Genomic DNA, 18686 nt, shown 5'->3' with positions numbered 1-18686 from the left:
AATTGACATTATATTCACCTAATTTAAAATAAAGGAGGTAATGATTTGTAATGATGAGCTATGGCAAAAGCCACCAAAATGCATTTTTGTGTTGGTACACAGTTGATATTATATTAAATCGATTAAGTCTTTCGGTGAAAAGTCTAATTATCAGTTTGCATGTTTATTTCGGACAGGATTGAAGGCTTCTACTGTTATTCGTGTAGTACAAGAATTTTGAACTGGAACTGCACATCAATCTTTCATATACATGCGTTGTTCACTGAGAAAATCGTGAACGTTTTAATTACCATTCGAGACTTAGTTGGTTGTGTTTTCCCCACATGTTTTCAGGGTCTCCCGGAAGTTCATCTCAGCAAACTTAGACAGCCAAACTCCATTCAGTAAGAGCACAGGAGTCGGGGTTTAGATCCATGCTTTCTTCTCTATCCAGTGGTAAATGGTGCAACAACATCAATTTATATTAAGGACTTAACAAATAAGAAATATGTTACCAACCTCAAAACGAACAGTTTAAGTGCTAGTGATTTGACTTGGAATAGATAGTGTCGTAATATATTTTCTTACATGTGTGCGGTTAGTGTCTTGAGCAATGCGGTGCAAAAAGCGGGGGATTTCCCGTGGCATGTATCACTTGTAGCATATTCCCCATACAATGTCTTCGAATGATTACACAAACTAACATAAGAATTTCACCGAAATACTTCTTACACACGAATTAAGAACTGATTGAGAAAAGTCATCTTTGGTGCAGAAGCGAGTAGTTCGTTAAAGTTGGGCGCTATTTTGTGAGCCGTCCGAACAAACTCTCATGCTGTCCGTTTACACAGCGTACTTGACAGTCGTGTAACCTCAGTTGTGCCAGTCTCCTCAGGGCACAAGACCTGTAGTTCCTTGCACAACCGCTCCAGCTCTGTTTTTCGCTTTTTGAACAGTTAGAAATGACAGTAACATTAGGAATTTATTTCAGCTCTTCCTAGAACAATCCAATTTGATGCTCATTTTGATTACGGTTTCGGTTCCTACTTAATTGCTTGGTAGACTATGACAAAACTTCGAAGAAGTGAAAGCCATCTTCTGAAAATATTTGATAGTTTTGTTTAGGCCTACCTGGTGACACTTTAAGCGTAACCCTTCCGCTTCACTGCTCCCATAGGTCTGGGATGTCCTGCTCACATTATTCCCAGAGGAACCGCCATACCCCATCGATGACATCATACTCAAATTGATGTCTTTATCTGGCACAGTGAGGAGAAGATACACCTAAGGGAAATTTGAAACGATAAATGAATTCCTTACAAAAAAATGAAATGAACCTTTCACTGTGTTTAAACTAGCATGATGACCACACGCAAAAGAATATTTGAATGTCTTGCATTCTGACGATTTACAGAAACGGTAAATGTGAACAACAAACACATCGTTTAGATTTGGCAGTGAAACGTCCCTTTCTCACTAGAATCGGTATTAGTCTCAGCATGGAAAGAATACCTTTGGGATGAAGTTTAGGCACAACACGGCTGTGTTGACAATCACAACCGTCACCCCAAGAACAAGAAACGTCATATTAACGTCATCGCCGAGAACAGTCATTGTTGGGACCGTCAAGGATATGGCCAAAGCAACGATGTACACTGATCCTGCGATGTATTTACCTATAGCACAGTAGAGGAGTTGCATATAATGTCAGCGTGACGCAACACACTGCTGCATACTGTGTAGGCCTACATGATCAGAATGCTTTGGAAATTGTATTTGGGTGTATGCCCTTGTACATGGGAAACAGTGAATACGATAAGAATGGGTCCTCAGGTAGGCCTACAAATTATAACCCTCTGCCCCTACAAGGAAAACGCTGATAAGTGAGAACAAAAGACCCCCAAAGTACGTTTTGTTTGTTTTTAACTTGCAACTCCAGCAGGCCTGCTAAATGTGAAAGATATTTATAAAAACTATGAAACATTAGGCCTAGTAATATCAAAGAGAGTATTTTATTATCCTTTCTTCTTACTGTCATTGAGCTGGGAGACCGCAATGTTCCTTGTCTCCCAGGCTAAGAAAATGCCAAAGATCAGAAGAACTCCTTTCACGACGTAGAGGGCGATAATGAAATAAAGCTCGTTCGTGCTGCTGCAGAAACGAATCTCTGGAACCTCATAGATCTCCTTCTCAGGCTCGGTCATGTTAAGCTGTAAAACAACGGCATCAGCAATGGTCAAACCAAAAACAACTGAAACGATAGCACCAACGAGAAGATCAGTAATTGCAACAACACCAACATACCCGTGGCTCAAGACTGAACCTTTCGACGGTTGTCGTCTCCAAAGCGATCCAAACGACAAATATCAGACAGTCCACAGACACGGTTGAGAATACTCCGCCAATGAGCTTCCAGTCTGGTAGGTCCTAAAGTGGGGTCGTATGAGCAGATAATAATATTAAAAAGACTGACTGAACCTAGACTGAAAAATCCCAAAGTCATATTATGCTTGTTAGCCAGCAACATGGAAGTGCTGCGTCAGTTCAGAACGATCGCCAAGAAACGGCCTGTTCCTTTGTACATCATTTTGAGATGTAAAGCCCCCAACATGATAAAACGAGGGAGTTTCCCAATACACACTGATCATTTGCCCAAGGGTTTTTTTGCCTTATTTTGTCTCACCACAAAAAACTAGTATTTAAAGTGGTCGTCTTTGAAGCAGTCTCCAAATTGATACGATGTTGTAAATACTGTCTGACGAGAGGTAAACGTGACAGATGGCATGAAATGTGTATAGACCTGCACACTTACGATATGTTTAAATTTCTTCACCGCAAGAGTGAATATGGCATGTATCCGGTATGTCTTCATGAAGATGGAACCGAACGCAAACGACAGCCCAAGCGAGACCAACATCCTCTCAAGCTAAAGGGATAGAATACAGAAACTGACGTCTCACAATAAGAAACGAGCGCAGTGGATTGGGAAAGATCTCCCGACTTATACCAGGAATCAACTCCATTAATTCACCACAGTTCAAACCGAGGGTTAAAGCCCACACAGATATTAAAATATTCACTTAATTTAACGTCCACATCGAGTACCGGGTGTTGCACTGGGTACAACTGTAACAGATTCGTGGGTTTTTGATGGAAGTCAACCGTTACCAACTCTTTCCCCCTTTGGCCCCACTCTGGGAAGAGCCTGGCTACCGTTACCGTACTTAATTCCTCGTCCCGGTCGACACTCACGTGACACTTCACGATTATAGCCGTATCTGACAGGTTCTTCTTATCCCAACCTGTGGCGAAGACGGAGGCGTAGAGAAGCAAACAACCAACCACAGTCAGGTTACCCAGGGGAGGACTCGACATCTTGATGGCCCTGCAACAACAACGAAACGATATCTGCCTTTGAACCTCACCTTGACTAAGCATTAAAATTCAGGATCGCCACTCTCCAGAAGCAACCAAACGAAAACAAATGATAAAAATGGATTACAGTTCATGGAAACAGAGGTCTGAGTAAATACTGAGTGTTTTAAGTCAACAAACTTTAATGCAATTGTTGACAGCGTGTGCCATGTTATGACAAGCCTACGGTTTCGCCTGTTACGTCTTGTCTGCCTTGAAAGACTTATAAATGTACATCGCCGTCAATATTTCAGCTGGCTTTTAAATTACAATATGAAAGTTGGAGTCCAGAAATCTGCTATCCGTACACCCTTTCTTCAAGTAGCTTTTACGGAGACAAGTGTTTTCCACATGCACATGATAAACAACATCAAAGATCCTTTATTATCAACCGAAAATCTGAGCGAGGAAAGTCATTTGAATCCTGCTCCTTATACCTGTTCACTGCCACACGGTCATGCCCCCCCCCCAAAAAAAAAAAAAACACGCGCCGGACGTTTTGGATACTCTTCCTTTGGAAAGTTGGGATTATTGGCAACATAAGACAAAGTATAAGCCCTGAAACTTTTCATATCGGCTTGCCAGAGGCTTAGAGGCTGAGATTCGCAGGAGATACCACCCGGGTGGGGATGGGTAGATTTTCTTCACCTCTTGTTTCTGTATCTGATGTTGATCACGAGGAGAATTAACGCTATGGCAGCACCGAGAGAGGCCAGAGAGTAGAGGATGGCTCGGACTGTGGGTGATATTTCCAGAATCACACGTGTCGTTGTAACACCGTCAACTGGGATGTGATTGCCTGTCAGTGAAATGAGAAATAAAGCAACAATTGGAGGCCCATTTGTTCCCAAATGGCTCTGCTCCGTTTTAGTTCTTGCACAGTAAGTTTTGATTAGGATGATTTTCGTTCTGCTTTGGAAGTGTTTTCTGTCGACCGAGTGAAGTGTCTTTGTTAGTATGCAAGCACCCTTCGGTCTTTTCAGGATTTGTGAGGGGTATTTGGACTGTTTTTGGCATGGGTTAACATGTATGTAGTGTCCATTATCATGTTGCTCCCTGCATTTCTCCATTTACTATGTTTGTTAGTCTGTGATTTTCTCTTAAATTCTCATGAACATAGTTCCTGTTTTTTTAACTCCTTAAGATTGTTACCTACCTATTTCTATTTCTCTATCTCGGAAATATATTCCGACACCTAAGCTCGATATCAGCACTCTTATTTGCTGTTTAACAGCTTCATTCAACTGTCCAGCAAAAGACTGGCGACACATTCTCAAAAATTCTTTTTCCAGGCAAGTTCCTCGTTCGCATGAATATGTTTGCGGCCAAAGAAACCCAAATGCACGGACAAGAAAGCGAAAAGGCCTGTTTAATTTGTCAATACGTCACACTGAGTAAAGAACAGTTGAGTTTATTTAGCAATTATCTTCTTTGAACTTGCACAACGATGCCAGCCTGTCCAAAAGAAAGAACTTAATGGGAAGAAATATTATATTTGCTTTTTAGATATTCCCTTTGAGTTGGATGCAACAAATGCAATGGTACTGGTGCAGTTTGGGAAAATTGGCAGCTCCAACTACTCGATGAAAGTGCAGCATGCCTCAGAACATTTGCTAGAAAACTGATCACAAGGACGATTTGATTATGAAAAGTGAATTCATTTTTTGTACGCACAGTTTAGTCGATCATTATTTTAATCATTTATTAACGAACCTTGCATAAAAAAAATTATGTTAACATTACTCTAACGACAAAACCAACCCGAAATGTACGCTGTATTAAGGTACGTTTTACCTTTCCATTTAATATCAGAAAGTCCCGAAGTCTCAAGTAACTTTTCGTTCGTGTCATAAATCATAACTGCGTTCAGCTCCAATCCTGGGAAGAACAAAGGAATTAAGGTGTAACAACACACAGGCCATAGGAAACAGCCGAGACAAGTTGTCATTATTTTTAATGCAAAAGTAAAGCTCATATTAACTCCTTTATGGAAGGTGCGGACGTAACAATGTAACAAAATACATCACCTAAGACTTTTTCTCATCAGTAAATGCCAAATGCGAATTTAGTTGACGATTTAAGCCACAAAACCAAACAGATACGTGTGATTCAAAAGAAATTATGCAGAGGTACTGCTACAAAAAGCAAATGGGCCTATTATATGTCTCTCCCACGACTTATAGAGGCGAAGTGCACGAGGATTGTTCAGACTTAATAACCTTCACCCCTGTAGGGTGTCTGCGAAATCACGTTGAATTAAGGGATTGAGGACTGGAGGGGTTGAAATGACTGCTTTTAAGTCATTTGCGTTCTTTTATCTTCGAGAATTCACTTCCTGCAGGCCTTTTATTTCCAGAGATATTTTCGTTTACTGCGGTCCAGCAGCTCAATCATTCAGTGTAATGGCTTTTCTGTTTACACAACAGCTGTTTCCTGAAAGAAAATTACACAGTTTCAGAAGATATCATTCAGGCACGGATATGTAAAGATTGTTATTGGAACATGTTCATTTCACCTTTACAATTCGATTCCAAACATGCATCAGCAGCCTATTGACTTAAAAATGGTACAAGCGCAGTTTTCAGTGGTTGTGTCTATTGGGGCATACCTCTGACTTGCCAAAGAAAGCAAAGAAGATGAAAAAAGAAGCATCACTAAGTTAAGAGTGTCCTCGTTAAACCCATGCAAGTTATAAATTCTGCCAGTTGTCTTTATGTTTACAATGGACAGAATTTGCTTGCACCATTGGGGGACACGTTGTATATCTAACCCCTACGCGTTCTCCGTCTGTCTCGACCGAAAGATGTCCTTGCTATGTGATTCTGAATATCGACTAAAGATATCACCTCTGGTTCCAGAGTGGACTAAATGCACGCTTTGTGTCGAGGGAATGGACACAACTCATTTTTACCTATGCTCTTTCGACATGCGTGTAAAACTATTGAATTGCTCACCTATTCACAGTGGCATATAGCCAGGTTCCCCTCAGAAGAGGGAGCAAGAGTTCCCAAGGGAGGGGGCCTTTCCCCGGCTATGCCACTCGTGTTCTTCGGCTTTATAATGAAGGAAAGCATCTTCGAGCCTTGGCGTCTTCGTAAGTAATAATTTTATGTGTTTTTATGAAACATTGATTGTGCATGTGATAAATTGGCAGAAAACACAGGTTTTCTTCAAAGTAAACCATAAAGCGTGATACTTACCTTGGGCCTGCTTTATCTGCACCTTGCTCCATGTTTGTTGACCATTCTCAAGCAGAACACGCCCCTGCCCATGACGTGAACAATGTAATTAGTCTATGCACACTTGTGAAACCTGTCGTCCATATCCAGTAAGGATGGGCGATCCAGTAAGGATGGGCGAACAAATATGACTTTTTTTGAAATTAATTCCACGCGAAATTTCGAGTTAACTTTTGAAACTGGACGGGATTTGATTCAACGATATTTTTGTGTTTCATTTTTGGTCATTTCCCTCTCTCCCTCCCCCCCCAAAAAAGTTGTCATTCTCGCGTGCGGTGATTTTTGCTGTAGAAACAATGTGCCCGACTAAATCTGCAGAACCACGAAATTGCATTTCTGTTACTTTTGCCAAATTAGTCCAAGATTAGAACCATGAACCAGAGTGAAGCTGAAACCGATCTGAAACCGCATCCTGAAACCGCATCTTAACCGAAGCCGACATCAGATCGGATCAAACCAAAGCTATCGCGGATTCAGATCGAATTTGGACTTTTGGTTAGAGCTCTCGGTTTATGTCCTTCGTTGATCCGATCTTAAATGCTCACCAACAACCAGAAGACACTATAGATAAAGAAGATAAATAAACAGGTGCCACTCAGAAAATGTTTTTGTTTTTCGGGGAGGGGCAATTAAGCCTTACCTGCAGTCCAGTGAAATCGATGTTATCGGCGTGATGTAAAATCACCCTTGCCATGTCCTCGTCGGAATAGCTGAAGTCTTCAAGCCTACGAGGGGGCTGGAGACGCTGTAGGTCCGCTATGGAGGCATTCAGGGCCAGTGCTATGGCGATAGCATTGTCGTACGTAAACGCAATATAGTTTATCGGCACGCTATTGAAGTAGTCGATGTGTTCTGGCAAGGGCTTCTGAAATTGCAATAAGCACACACTGTTTTGAATCTGAATTTTAATGTCAAAAAGTATTCTGTAAAGTCTTCTTATATTGCGGTAGAACCAAGAATAAAGTACTGCGTTGTCATTAATAAACTATCCAAAGTTTCCTCATACCTCCAGCGCATACTTTTGGCAACAACATATTTATTAAATTTGTCATAAGACAACACCGGTAAGTCACCCGAAACCAGAGAAAATTAATGTACGGAATGCCAGGGCTTACGAACCAAAACGAATTGATTGCATTGCTGTGTTCGCTGCTTGGAACAAGAAGGCGCTATGAATTCAACTTCAAAATGTCTTTGATGCAACACTACAAGGGCCGAGGACGGGGCTGGAGGGACCCAGTCGCCGAAATTTCTCTCCATAAACACTGCAGTTTGTTGTAATGGGTGCATAAATCCCGGGAAATGGGGGATACAGTTCCCCCTCTTTGGGGCCGGGGGATGGGCTATTGAATCAATCAATTTTTGACTTCTCAACAATTGAAATGTCTGAAGTATCGCTCAAAAAGGGAAAACAATCAACAAAGTCCTTAATATTCCGAGATAAGATTCTGCATGAACGTGATACATATTTTACAGAATCTGTATCATGAACATCGCCCCCAGCGTCATATGGTGTCAACCCCCCCCCACCGGCTTTTAAAAAATCCATGGACTGGTAAACCATTCCACAAAATTCCACATTCCCCAATTCCGCTACAATGTACGACCAAGGTTCGGATTTGTGCACGTCTTTTCGGGCTGAAATGTTGCTACAAGGTAGAAATTTTAAAGAGAGTTCGAATGGGCCCGTTCAACGGAGCCTGGCACGGGAACATTTTATGTATTTCCCCGGGAAGTCGTTTGTGAATGCCAGCGTTTACGTGGGGATAACAACAGTTTTGGGGAAATTTGGAGCTCTGTTTTCCTATTATATATTACATACCACCCCGTTGTAATCCAGGCTGAGTAAATCATCCTGGCTACTTCCCGTGAAATGAAAAGACGAGTCCACGGCGTCGATTATCTCTTCTTTCGAGCAAGGAGCGATGGTTGACGGTGAAGGGTTCGCCCACCATACGTTGCTTGTCCACAGCGGGGCAATCCACACATACTTAGCAGTTGTCATTCCGGCGAGATAAGCCTGTTCCGAAAGACGTGTTTTGAATCATTCTTAAAACTTCACCATTTTGGCGCTCGGACTGCACGAACTGCGCACGATCCTTCCAAGGGTATTGACAGAGATTTTGGACCTCTGAAAAGAATTTTCCCCTCGGGGAAAAAATTCCACTTCCAAATGGTATTGAAAGCGACAACTTCAAATTTGAATCATTTTTACACGGGTATATTGCCTTACCTGACAATATAATTGCAATGTCGGTATCTTGTACAGTCCGATGAATATAATTCTTGCATCTTGACGCTGAAATCATACGAGTGTGATGAAAAACAGCCTACTCATTAGCATGGGTACATGGGATTGAACTAAAACCTCAAAAGTCGGGGTTAACAAACTTGACGAGATAGAAGACAAATATTTTGTGATATAGACAATGTTGGGGTCAATACGCCACCCTTTTCACGAAGAGCCACACAAGTCATGTCGAAAATCACGTTTTTATATTTTGATTACATTAATGTAACAAATCTCAATAACAACATTTTCCGTTTTCAAGAAGAGACATGACCTTCGTACAAACGTACTGACTCGACAGGGGCCAATTTCATAGAGCTGCTTAAGCACAAGATTTGCTGAAGCTCAAACTCTATGTGATTGTCAAGCTAACCAAAAGACAGGTAAATACCATTCCAAAACAATATACATCACAAGAAGTTTTGGCTGGTAACCTGATTTGTCAAGCAAGGTTTTTCACGCTTAAACAAATTTTTCGCTTAAAGCACTGTGAAATTGGCCCCCAGGCCGAAAAGTAGGTCAATTAAGGTTTTCGTTATCACAAAGTTTGTTACGTGCAATGGCGCGCACATAAACATGCTGCCCTTTATATGGAAAAATACATTGAACAGAAGGGCCAAAAAGCAGGAAAACGAGGATTTTCGATTTTATGAACGGACGCGGATCTTTACCGACTGATTTCGGCTAATTATACACTGTGTTCATTTTAATTTCTTGGTTCGGCAAACGTTTACCTCTCCAAGAATCATTTTGAGGGTGTCTACTGCATGAACTTGTTCCATATTGTTGTTTTGTAGTTTTGATAAAGGAGAAACTTCTCGGGGCGATTTTATCGAAACCCAGATTGTCTTCTTCATGGCTCTTCTTGAAAACAGTATAGCGACAGTTGGAATATTCCTAGATTGATGTTTATTAGGTAGGCAGAATTTCACTTCTCATAATCAAGTAAAACGTTTATCAGTCTCCAGCAGAAGAGTGTGTGGTCAGATTTTGCTTGTTGACTATCTCTTCAAGATCCAACCTTGAGATTTTGGAGATGGAGGTCCAGGTTGGCGATGTCTTTGATCCCTTCTGATGCCACTACCTGAATGCCACTCGCTTCTAATATCTTCCGAAAGTCCCTCGTGTGCTATGAAGTCAATGAAACTTCAGTGAAAGCATTTAGGCCACATTATGGTTGTTAGACTAATAATATCACTTGACATTGCGTGGTTCAGGTATGCATATCAAATTATCATTGCAGATAATGGAAGGTCTCATTCGCTGTTATGAGGAGATTAGTCAAAAGACTTTACGCTCTAAAAAAGGCCTTTAAAGTTTAAACGCATTTCTACAAATTGTTTGTACCCACTTTTTAACATGTTTAACCCACGACTTGCTGTTATGGGTTTAGACATGTGGTTAAATGCTAAGCAGATTTAAAATGCTGAACATGTACAGTGTACCGTGGAAAAGTGTTAGTGTTCGTCATTTGAACACATTCCTAAACACATTTCAATAAACATGTCACGAGTTAAACGTAAAAAAAGTCGGTACAAAACACTCTTACTTTGTTTTAAGTTTAATTTCTCAACGTTTAAACACACTTAATTCACGTTTTGCTGTAGTCTTATGGGAACTGCTTAGCCACTAGTTAGCCTCTAGTCTATTACTAGAGTAATGCACACCCTCATTAAGCTCGGTTTTGTATCGTCGAAAAAATACAGGTATTATTACTATCGTTTTTTTAAATTTCTAATTATACATTTTTTCAACTTAAGCTGCTGTTTCAGAACTAAGCAACTCGTCCACTAGTAGAGGAAATGGCTTATTGACAACAACGTGCATATGGATCTGTTGCCTGTGGTGTATAAGCTAGTCCAAAGGGTGAAAACTGATAAATTTTGATCTCACACTCTGAAAGGAAATGTGCTCCTCGAAGATGAAGGCGACACGCCTCCATCCCATCCGCCGAAAGAAGGCCGCTCCAGCCAAGAGCTTGCCATCATAATTAGGTAATGTCTGGACTGTGTAGGGATACCGGTCTCGATCCGTCAAGGTTTCGTCTGCTGTCTGTCCCATCTGTCCACAAACATCGAGAATACATTTTAAAACTAATCCATTGCAACATTTTGAGAATCGTGAACGGTCCAGTTTATAAACTAAGATTGGCAGCAAACTTAAGTTGGTGGCTTATATTAAATGTTGAGAAAGCGTCTCTGTCATTCGGCAAAAACTTTCACGCAGTAACTGTACGTGAACTAAAAGCGTTAAGCGTTAATCCAATGTGAAGGATATTCTGCGTGGTGTGAACTATTGGATATGGTACATGTCTGTAATTTCCCCAGGGGTTAAGCAGTTTAAACGTCTTGATGCGATAGGGTGATAAACCTTTCTGTTCAATCTATCCATTTGGACTTCACGAGTCACAGATACCTTTTCACCCAGTATTACTTTTCGTTTCGACTGTATAACTCTTTTCTACAATAGCAGTTCCCGAGTGCTCCAATGTGTTCAGGACCCACCTGGACGATGTTGTACCTCGCCGCAACCTGGTTGACTATGGCTGCTTGCGTTAAGTGATGAGGTCCAAGTGCGATGACAACGGGAGGCTCCTCCTGCACATACGAGTAGAGGACTTCTAACGCCCTCTCGGGGTCATCTGCCTGGAGGGAGAATCGGCATTTTCAGATTATTTGCTAGTGGCACCTAATGATTGGGCTGTCGGACCGAAGCTAGCCAGATGGTCCGTTGCAAACTTCTTCCAGAGGAAGGTACAATTCAAAGGTGTCAGGGATTAAAGAGAATGATTACACAGCATCCAATTCTGTCACCTCACGAAATTATTCTTAATATTACACTCACAATTCTTGTATTGTTACATGCAGAAGGATTTCAGTCCTTTTTAAGGATGAAAAACTAAAAATCGTGCGTTTGTTTCTTTCATTCTGTCTTATTCGAATGAAAGGTAAGTCCATGTTAGGGACCTTATACATCTAGCGATGTCAAGAGCATTTCAATTTCTTGTGCTTGTGGTTCAATTATAATAGCTTACAAAGTAACGAACATCCCTTAAGATAAGCGATAAAGAAACTTTGTTTCAGAAGACTGAAACATCAATGACAGAAATTATGCGATCGGGATATTCAGACAATAAACATCTGGTTTTATCGGCTTGCATACTCGGTACCGGTTCCATGACATAATTCTACGGCCGCCACTTAAAATTGATGACAGCTCGTCGGATAATCATAGGTCCGTGAAACTTCTTTCAAAATCTGTCGGCGGGGGAAATCAGCACTAATAATTGTGACTTATGGATAAAACTGGTACTCAGGCATACTAAATGGGTTCTTGTATAAGATAAATAAAAATAACTGACCGGATGATCATTGGATGATCAGTCATCCGTAAGTGGAGAACGAGGCAACCAACGTCCCCGCGCAAATACGCGCACGCGTATAGACCGTGGAAATCTCGTGAGTGGGGATCAAAACAGAATCACTACGGGCGATTCACAATGAGTGCGCCACCAAGTGTTTGCAACGCGTTGACCAATCACAGTGCGCAAAATCTGTCGACCCTTTCCAAACACGCACTGGGTCGACAGATTTCGCGTACTATTTACTCGACTGATATGACACTTTATACGAAGCAAACGTGTCTTTTTTTCCCAAGAGCGGAGCCGTACCCGGGGTCTCCATTCATGCCGTCGCAGCTATCTTGATACAGTTCCTCCATATTATATGAATCATTTTCGGGCGGTAGGCCTATAGTTGTTTAATAGCTGGAAAAACATGTCATGTTCGACAAGATACGAACGGATTATCTTGTCATCAGAAATGCAGGGTAGGTGATTGTCAGATGTAATTGAGAAGCCGACTATATATCCTCTTCGCAATACGTTAGGTAAACAGTGATATGGACTTATACAGAAAGATTCGAAGCTCATTTTAGTCTGGTCTGAAGTCAGGGTCTGATGCATGACTCGACAGGGCATGGATTACCATTTCATCAGAAATGAAGCAAATGACATTCATGCCACACACACTGACAAGTGTAAAGGTCTTCGTTGCAAACGGCAGTATTCCTATAATGTTATAGGCAAACAGTTGGAAGAAAGAACGAAGCTGTTTTGGTCTATAACAGATGGCTATTTACCGCACACAACATGGATTTCTGTCAGAATAAACAATATATCGGCGAAAGTTACCGCGCCAAAGCCATCCGAGAGTATAGTCGAGCACAAGAGTCAACTCCAGCATAAATTCTCTACAATCTTCACAAGGTCTTCACAAAATTAAGAAAAATTCATTTAGTCTCAAGCCATGGTACCGAGACGGTTTATTCGAATGAAATTTAGCAAACGGAATGAAGGAATTATTAACGGGCACTGACAGTGGCACGTCTTTCTATTCCACTTTATTTTTCTGCTGCACTTGTAGTTTCTCGTTGGCTGGACTATCGACAACAACTAGCCCAGTTGTGCATGGCCACCTGACCTACATATATTTTAGTTTAATTTTTCATCAATATTTTTACCTAAAGGTTTAAACAATCGGGTGGATTGTGAAGGTGTGACCGAGCAAGAGGGATATACATGTGCAGTGACATCATTGATTGAAATGAGGACTCAGGTTGGTCATTTCTCTCCCCGTGATAATGACAACTACGACAGAACAATTCGGGCGGAAAAAAATTACATTGAGGACTGAAACGACAATCAACGTTCTTCTGGACGAATTGGTGTGTCCGAAAGGAGGAAGTCGGAATTTCTCGAGAACCATTAATCTAGGAAGCAATTAAGAGAATGAACTGCCCAGACGACCGTGCATGTTCCACTCGATCTCTGGTGATCAACAGAGATCGATCGAAACCTTCGAAGGTTGTCATTTTTAACATCACACCGCGGCCTTCCTTGCGGTTAACTATTTTCCCGAAAGCACAAAATTTTAATCGGATCCTTTAATTGCTTGTGCTTGCTGTTTCTTTTAAATGGATCTGGTCAATTGGCGAGACAGTCTTCCACTGTATTGACCAATGATAATGTAGTATTTTGCATTTCAGTGCAAATTGCGACAGAAACCCATAATGCCCAAATCATAGGCCCTACACTGTAAATGTTTGCCTGTATAAATTTCACAACTACTGGCAGCACGGGCCCCAGAAATATACTGTCAATGAATTATTTTTAACGGTAAATCTCTGTCCTTTATTGGACAGTCATTTACGGAAGCGTACGTACGGAAGCGTAAAAGGGCCACATGCAATTTTGTTAAAGTTTCTTTCTATCGGCGAGTTAAATCATGGAACGTCTATCTCGCCACGGCGAGTTATACGATCTCGCCGCGGCGTCAAATTGACATCTCTCCGAGGCACATATTTCATCAGGGTGGAATGCAGTGAGACTTGGTCTCAGATTGCTTCAAACAAAAGCAGATTTTGTATTTCAACAAAGCTTCATTTCCAATACACAAAACAAAAGAAATCTCATTTGGGGCGTGAATTTCCGCCTTCGCAAGTGGGGTAGATTACATCGATTCTCTAGACAGTCTGTTGAAAGGATTATAGTGCCTTTTCATTTATACTAACACAAATTATCATATTTACGTAAGCACCGCGAAGAGGGACCTTGAATTGAGAAAAAAAGAAGAAAATTTACCCCCTCTGGCAGTTAAATGCTATAGTTTTAACTGGACGATTTGCCGTACCCACCCCCCGAAAAAAAATCCTGGCGACGCCCAAACATATTTGTGTGCTGCCATTTCAGACCAAGCCTGGATAACATTTCAACATTAAAATTTGACATGGTTTTGGAGATTTGAACAGACAAAAAGAAAATGAAAAGAAGGTTAAAAGGGACTCTAACACACATTTTCCATCAACTGGATTGCAATCCCCGGGCTCTTTGACCTCACATCCATGCGTTGACTCGACAAAAACCACCCATGACAGCGCAGGGCGCTGGGAGGGACAAAAGCAACATTAATTTTTGTAGAATGCCTTAGTTATTTGATGAAGTTCATTCTATTATTTTGAACACGGGTCGACACCTTTGCACCAGTGAGCATAGTGTGTGCAATGAATATGCGGGATGAGGGTACTAAGTAACCTAAAACGCTTTGCGCGTCCGAAGCTGTGAGGTATTTCATGCGTTGCATTTTGAAAAGTGTTTTTGTTCTCCATATAAATACGACAAATTAATAGATTTCGACTGTTGACAATTCAAGCGTAACTTCGAAGTCCGTTTACTTCTGTTTGGTACTTAGGAAACTGTAAGAAGGAAAACCAGTCTACCCCTCTCCTGAATGGAAATTCACAACCAAAAGATATTTCTTTGGTTTTCTTTTGTGTTGGAAACCAAGCTTCGTGGAAATATAACAACTCCTTTTGTTCCAAGCATAAAACCAAATGTCATTTGAAACGACGGCACGCTTACGAGGACTTATAAAATTACCGAAATATTTGCTGCAGTGGGATTTCAATTTTACGCCAATGCAAGATCTTATAACTCGACACGGCGAGATAGTAACTTGAATTTGTTTTCGCAAATGGCCCTTGTACGATTCCGTAGTTCCGTACTTCCGTAGTTATGAACTGTAACAGCAACAATGATTCACCTCAGACAATGTTGACGTCAGTCACAGGAAATTACCGTTTTCATTGATTGCCGATTCATTCTACATGTCTCAGGTATAAGTTCTGCTGATTACAAATTACGTAATCATTTTTAACGTGTATATAGTAATTCAACTTAATTACTTATAACACGTGTGCCTCGGATCCGGAAGTCTTGATCGCAGCCGTACTTCATTTATATGGTGGACAAGTACGGACATATACAATATTATATTGGGTCCTCTGATGTAATCCTGGTTGGCACGTGAAAAAGTAAGATTTTTTATTTTTCACTTACATTTTATCTTTTTAGGCAATGGATGGCATTTGCGTGTAAAACTACATGCAAAAAGCACTAACATTTTGTCAAATGCTTGCGTAAAGAATGAAAAATTGCAAAAAAAGTGGCGAAAGTAGCAATGAGTCAACATGCAAATTGAGGTCAAAACTTACACTGTAAAACATTACTATTAAATATACCGCATTGTACTGTATTGCACAAAAGCACAGTAGCTAATTAACACGTCAGTTTACTGTAAACTTCGTTTACACTCGTTTACAGTAACATAATGTTGTAAAATGCTGTACAATACTACACATTTAACCGAAGTATTTCACAGTGTAATAAGTACTGACAATACAGATTTTGTTTATCCCTTGGAAAAATTTACTTCGAGGGAAATCATATTTTTGCAGATGTCTCTCAGTATGAATGCATTGCAATGGAAGCCATTTCAAAAGGTGGCGTTTATGGGATTCCCAGTAACTATGTTCTTATTCTGTACTTTTGGGATTCCAATAAACTCAGTCCAGTCCACTCAGTCAGCTTTGTCAATTTTTTTCACATTTAGTAAGTTTCTTTTCTTTCGTACTAACGGCCAACCTAACTGGTATATAGGCCAAAAATATAGGAAACGTAGAACTATATAGCAGACCCTATTTAACTCACCCCTGTCCAGTTCCATTTCATTCTGAGGTGATAGTCGTCAAGGATTCCCTCCAAGCTGTTGACGTGGTCAATGGCTGTCTGCACAATCCCAGGGTGCGTGGCTAAAAATGGATTCTCCGGAAAAGCGAAGAATCCGCCCATGTAGATGACGGTTTTCGTGCTGCCGGAGTCGGTGACATTTCGCCCGCTGTTCGATGCCGCTGACACGCACACCAGGAGCGCGGCTTGGTAGAACGTGCGCGGTGCCTTAAGCAAACCAAACATCTTCGGATTCGTGTGTCCAAATCTGGTACACACTCTGATGTTTTTTTTTTTATATGGGGCGTTACTCACAGATTTCGACTACAAGTTCACCATACACAAATTCTGCTCTCCACTGGAGACTCCAGCTGTAAATATACACAGATCGGTGAGGGCGTTTCTGATCCTTGATGCTCCATTGGCGAGTGCACCGTGATAACAAATATACTGGAACTAACTGGGGAAATGGGCCGTTCCACTAGGATTTGGGTGGATTAAGTGTGACCTACTCACGCAACCCTATTTCCAAGTTTGATTCGTTTCAGTTATTTGAAATGTCCAGTGGCTAGTACCGACCAAAGTGACTCCAACTCACTGCTACGTACTTAGCATCACATATAGTCGAAATCCTTCACCACATCTTAATTCCGATCTTTGCCATATTTATTGCGATCTACACAGTGGCGTATCCAGCGGGAGGAGGGCAACCCCCCCCCCCCCGACGGATTTTTTTTTCTTTTTACATGTTATACATCACAGGTGATTAGGAAGGAAAGTACTCGGTATATCATGTTGAATGAACCGGAAGCCGCATTCGCTTTTGCATTGCCGCTGTACCCCCCACACCAAACGCTGGATACACCGCTAGATCTGTCGTGTTATAAAAACTGTAACATTATCAAACTTTGCCATTAATAATCGACGATGAAGCCTCTGCTGTTCGGACAAAGAAGGTCACTTTTCTAGTTCAGTTCAGTGAGACTTCTAACAAGCGCTACTTTAATCATCTCGCAAGACGGGAGTGAGACGAGACCCACGAACTTGCACTGAAGAATCACCGCGGCGGCAGATGCCTGACACAGACGGTTCACCACATTTCATCGCTGGCAGTAGAAACACGGTGTATCACCATGTACAGTTATGTTTGTTATTATATTTCATGGATTTAAGTGAGATTTTGGTCGTCTCTTTATTCCCAATCGCTTGATTAATTGATGGATTCTGCGTATAGGCCTGCAGGTACTACATTACACGCTCAAGGCTATTGCCAAATGTTACTGTGAATGGGCCATTTTAAAATCTAAGCGAGCTTCTGATGGATTAAGCTTAAACCTAGCTGCTGACGCTGATCTGATGCGATAAAAGATAAGAACGTTATTTGATCGTTTACCAGCTGCATGGTTGCTGATGGAGAAAGCGACTGACGATAGTAATGGACGCCTTTTTATCCTCGGAAGTAACATTGACAGAAAATGGATCTCTTCTCGTTTAACATTATACTGTTGCGCTTTCGTTCGTTTCGTTTCGTCCGCCGTCCTTTAAGCACCCAAAAACTTCGCGCGATTCTTTAATTCCATGACCTATACTCACTAGGAAGACTTTCGCTGTACACTTTCCATAGGATATTTGCTGCAAAATCGGAGCCCACTTCACAGGGATTCAAGCTTGAAACCAAAGGTGAATTCTTAATGCAGTGTGTCAGTTGCTTTGCATGATTTTCATCCATTTTTTTATTCAAATTAACGAGAAGGAGATGTGTTCGTCAGTACACAAAATTACCGAAGCGTATAGGACATAACTCAAGAAAAGTTTGACCCACTATTCTGCCAGGGCGGATTACTGTTTAGCCTGGGCGGATTACCGGGCTGCACGGGCGGATTAGTATTCCGCCCAGGCGGATTACTATTTCGCCTGGGCGGATTAGTATTTCGCCCATGCGGATTAATGGAGAAATTGTGAAACACAAACGGTATGATCTACCTAGGCGAAATACTAATCTGCCTGGGTGGAGTAGTAATCCGCCTGGGCGAATTAGTACAGCAAAACTATTATTTGGTCATGTCCTAACTACGCTTCCGTAATTAACGCTCGTCAGTGTGTGTAATCGAGACCACCGCGTTTCTTTGTGACTACAAGTTTTCCGCACCATGCAGCCTTTTTCGCTGGGAGGCCCTGGTCGGACATATCAGCCAAAATG

General features: G+C 41.4%; 1 protein-coding gene across 1 annotated transcript; it reads right to left on the bottom strand.

The window, feature by feature from the left end:
• Positions 1–86: 86 nt before the first annotated feature.
• LOC110978575 (gamma-aminobutyric acid type B receptor subunit 2-like) lies at positions 87–16732 on the bottom strand. Its single transcript, XM_087139247.1, has 17 exons — positions 16469–16732; positions 11427–11567; positions 10816–10983; positions 9944–10051; positions 8866–8931; positions 8455–8652; positions 7273–7497; positions 6594–6657; positions 5188–5271; positions 4042–4192; positions 3232–3364; positions 2792–2905; positions 2284–2406; positions 2012–2189; positions 1492–1655; positions 1111–1263; positions 87–923 (listed from the first exon to the last, which is right to left on the bottom strand). Exons 1-17 carry the CDS (start codon positions 16730–16732, stop codon positions 810–812), a joined length of 2448 nt encoding a protein of 815 aa, XP_086995373.1. The 3' UTR covers positions 87–809.
• Between the last annotated feature and the right edge of the window lie 1954 nt (positions 16733–18686).

This window comes from Acanthaster planci, linkage group LG07, assembly GCF_054643075.1.
Source record: "Acanthaster planci isolate LZ-2023a linkage group LG07, COTS_SCS, whole genome shotgun sequence".
NCBI classification, from domain to species: Eukaryota; Metazoa; Echinodermata; class Asteroidea; order Valvatida; family Acanthasteridae; genus Acanthaster; species Acanthaster planci.
This window is presented reverse-complemented; position numbering and strand designations above follow the sequence as displayed.

Coding starts and splice junctions, on each gene's coding strand:
- LOC110978575 (XM_087139247.1), bottom strand. CDS start 16,732: ATGTTTGGTTTGCTTAAGGCACCGCGCACGTTCTACCAAGCCGCGCTC. Junction 11,568..16,468: donor TGAAATGGAACTGGACAGGG/GTGAGTTAAATA, acceptor TTCTCCCTCCAG/GCAGATGACCCCGAGAGGGC. Junction 5,272..6,593: donor GCAGATAAAGCAGGCCCAAG/GTAAGTATCACG, acceptor TGTTCTTCCCAG/GATTGGAGCTGAACGCAGTT.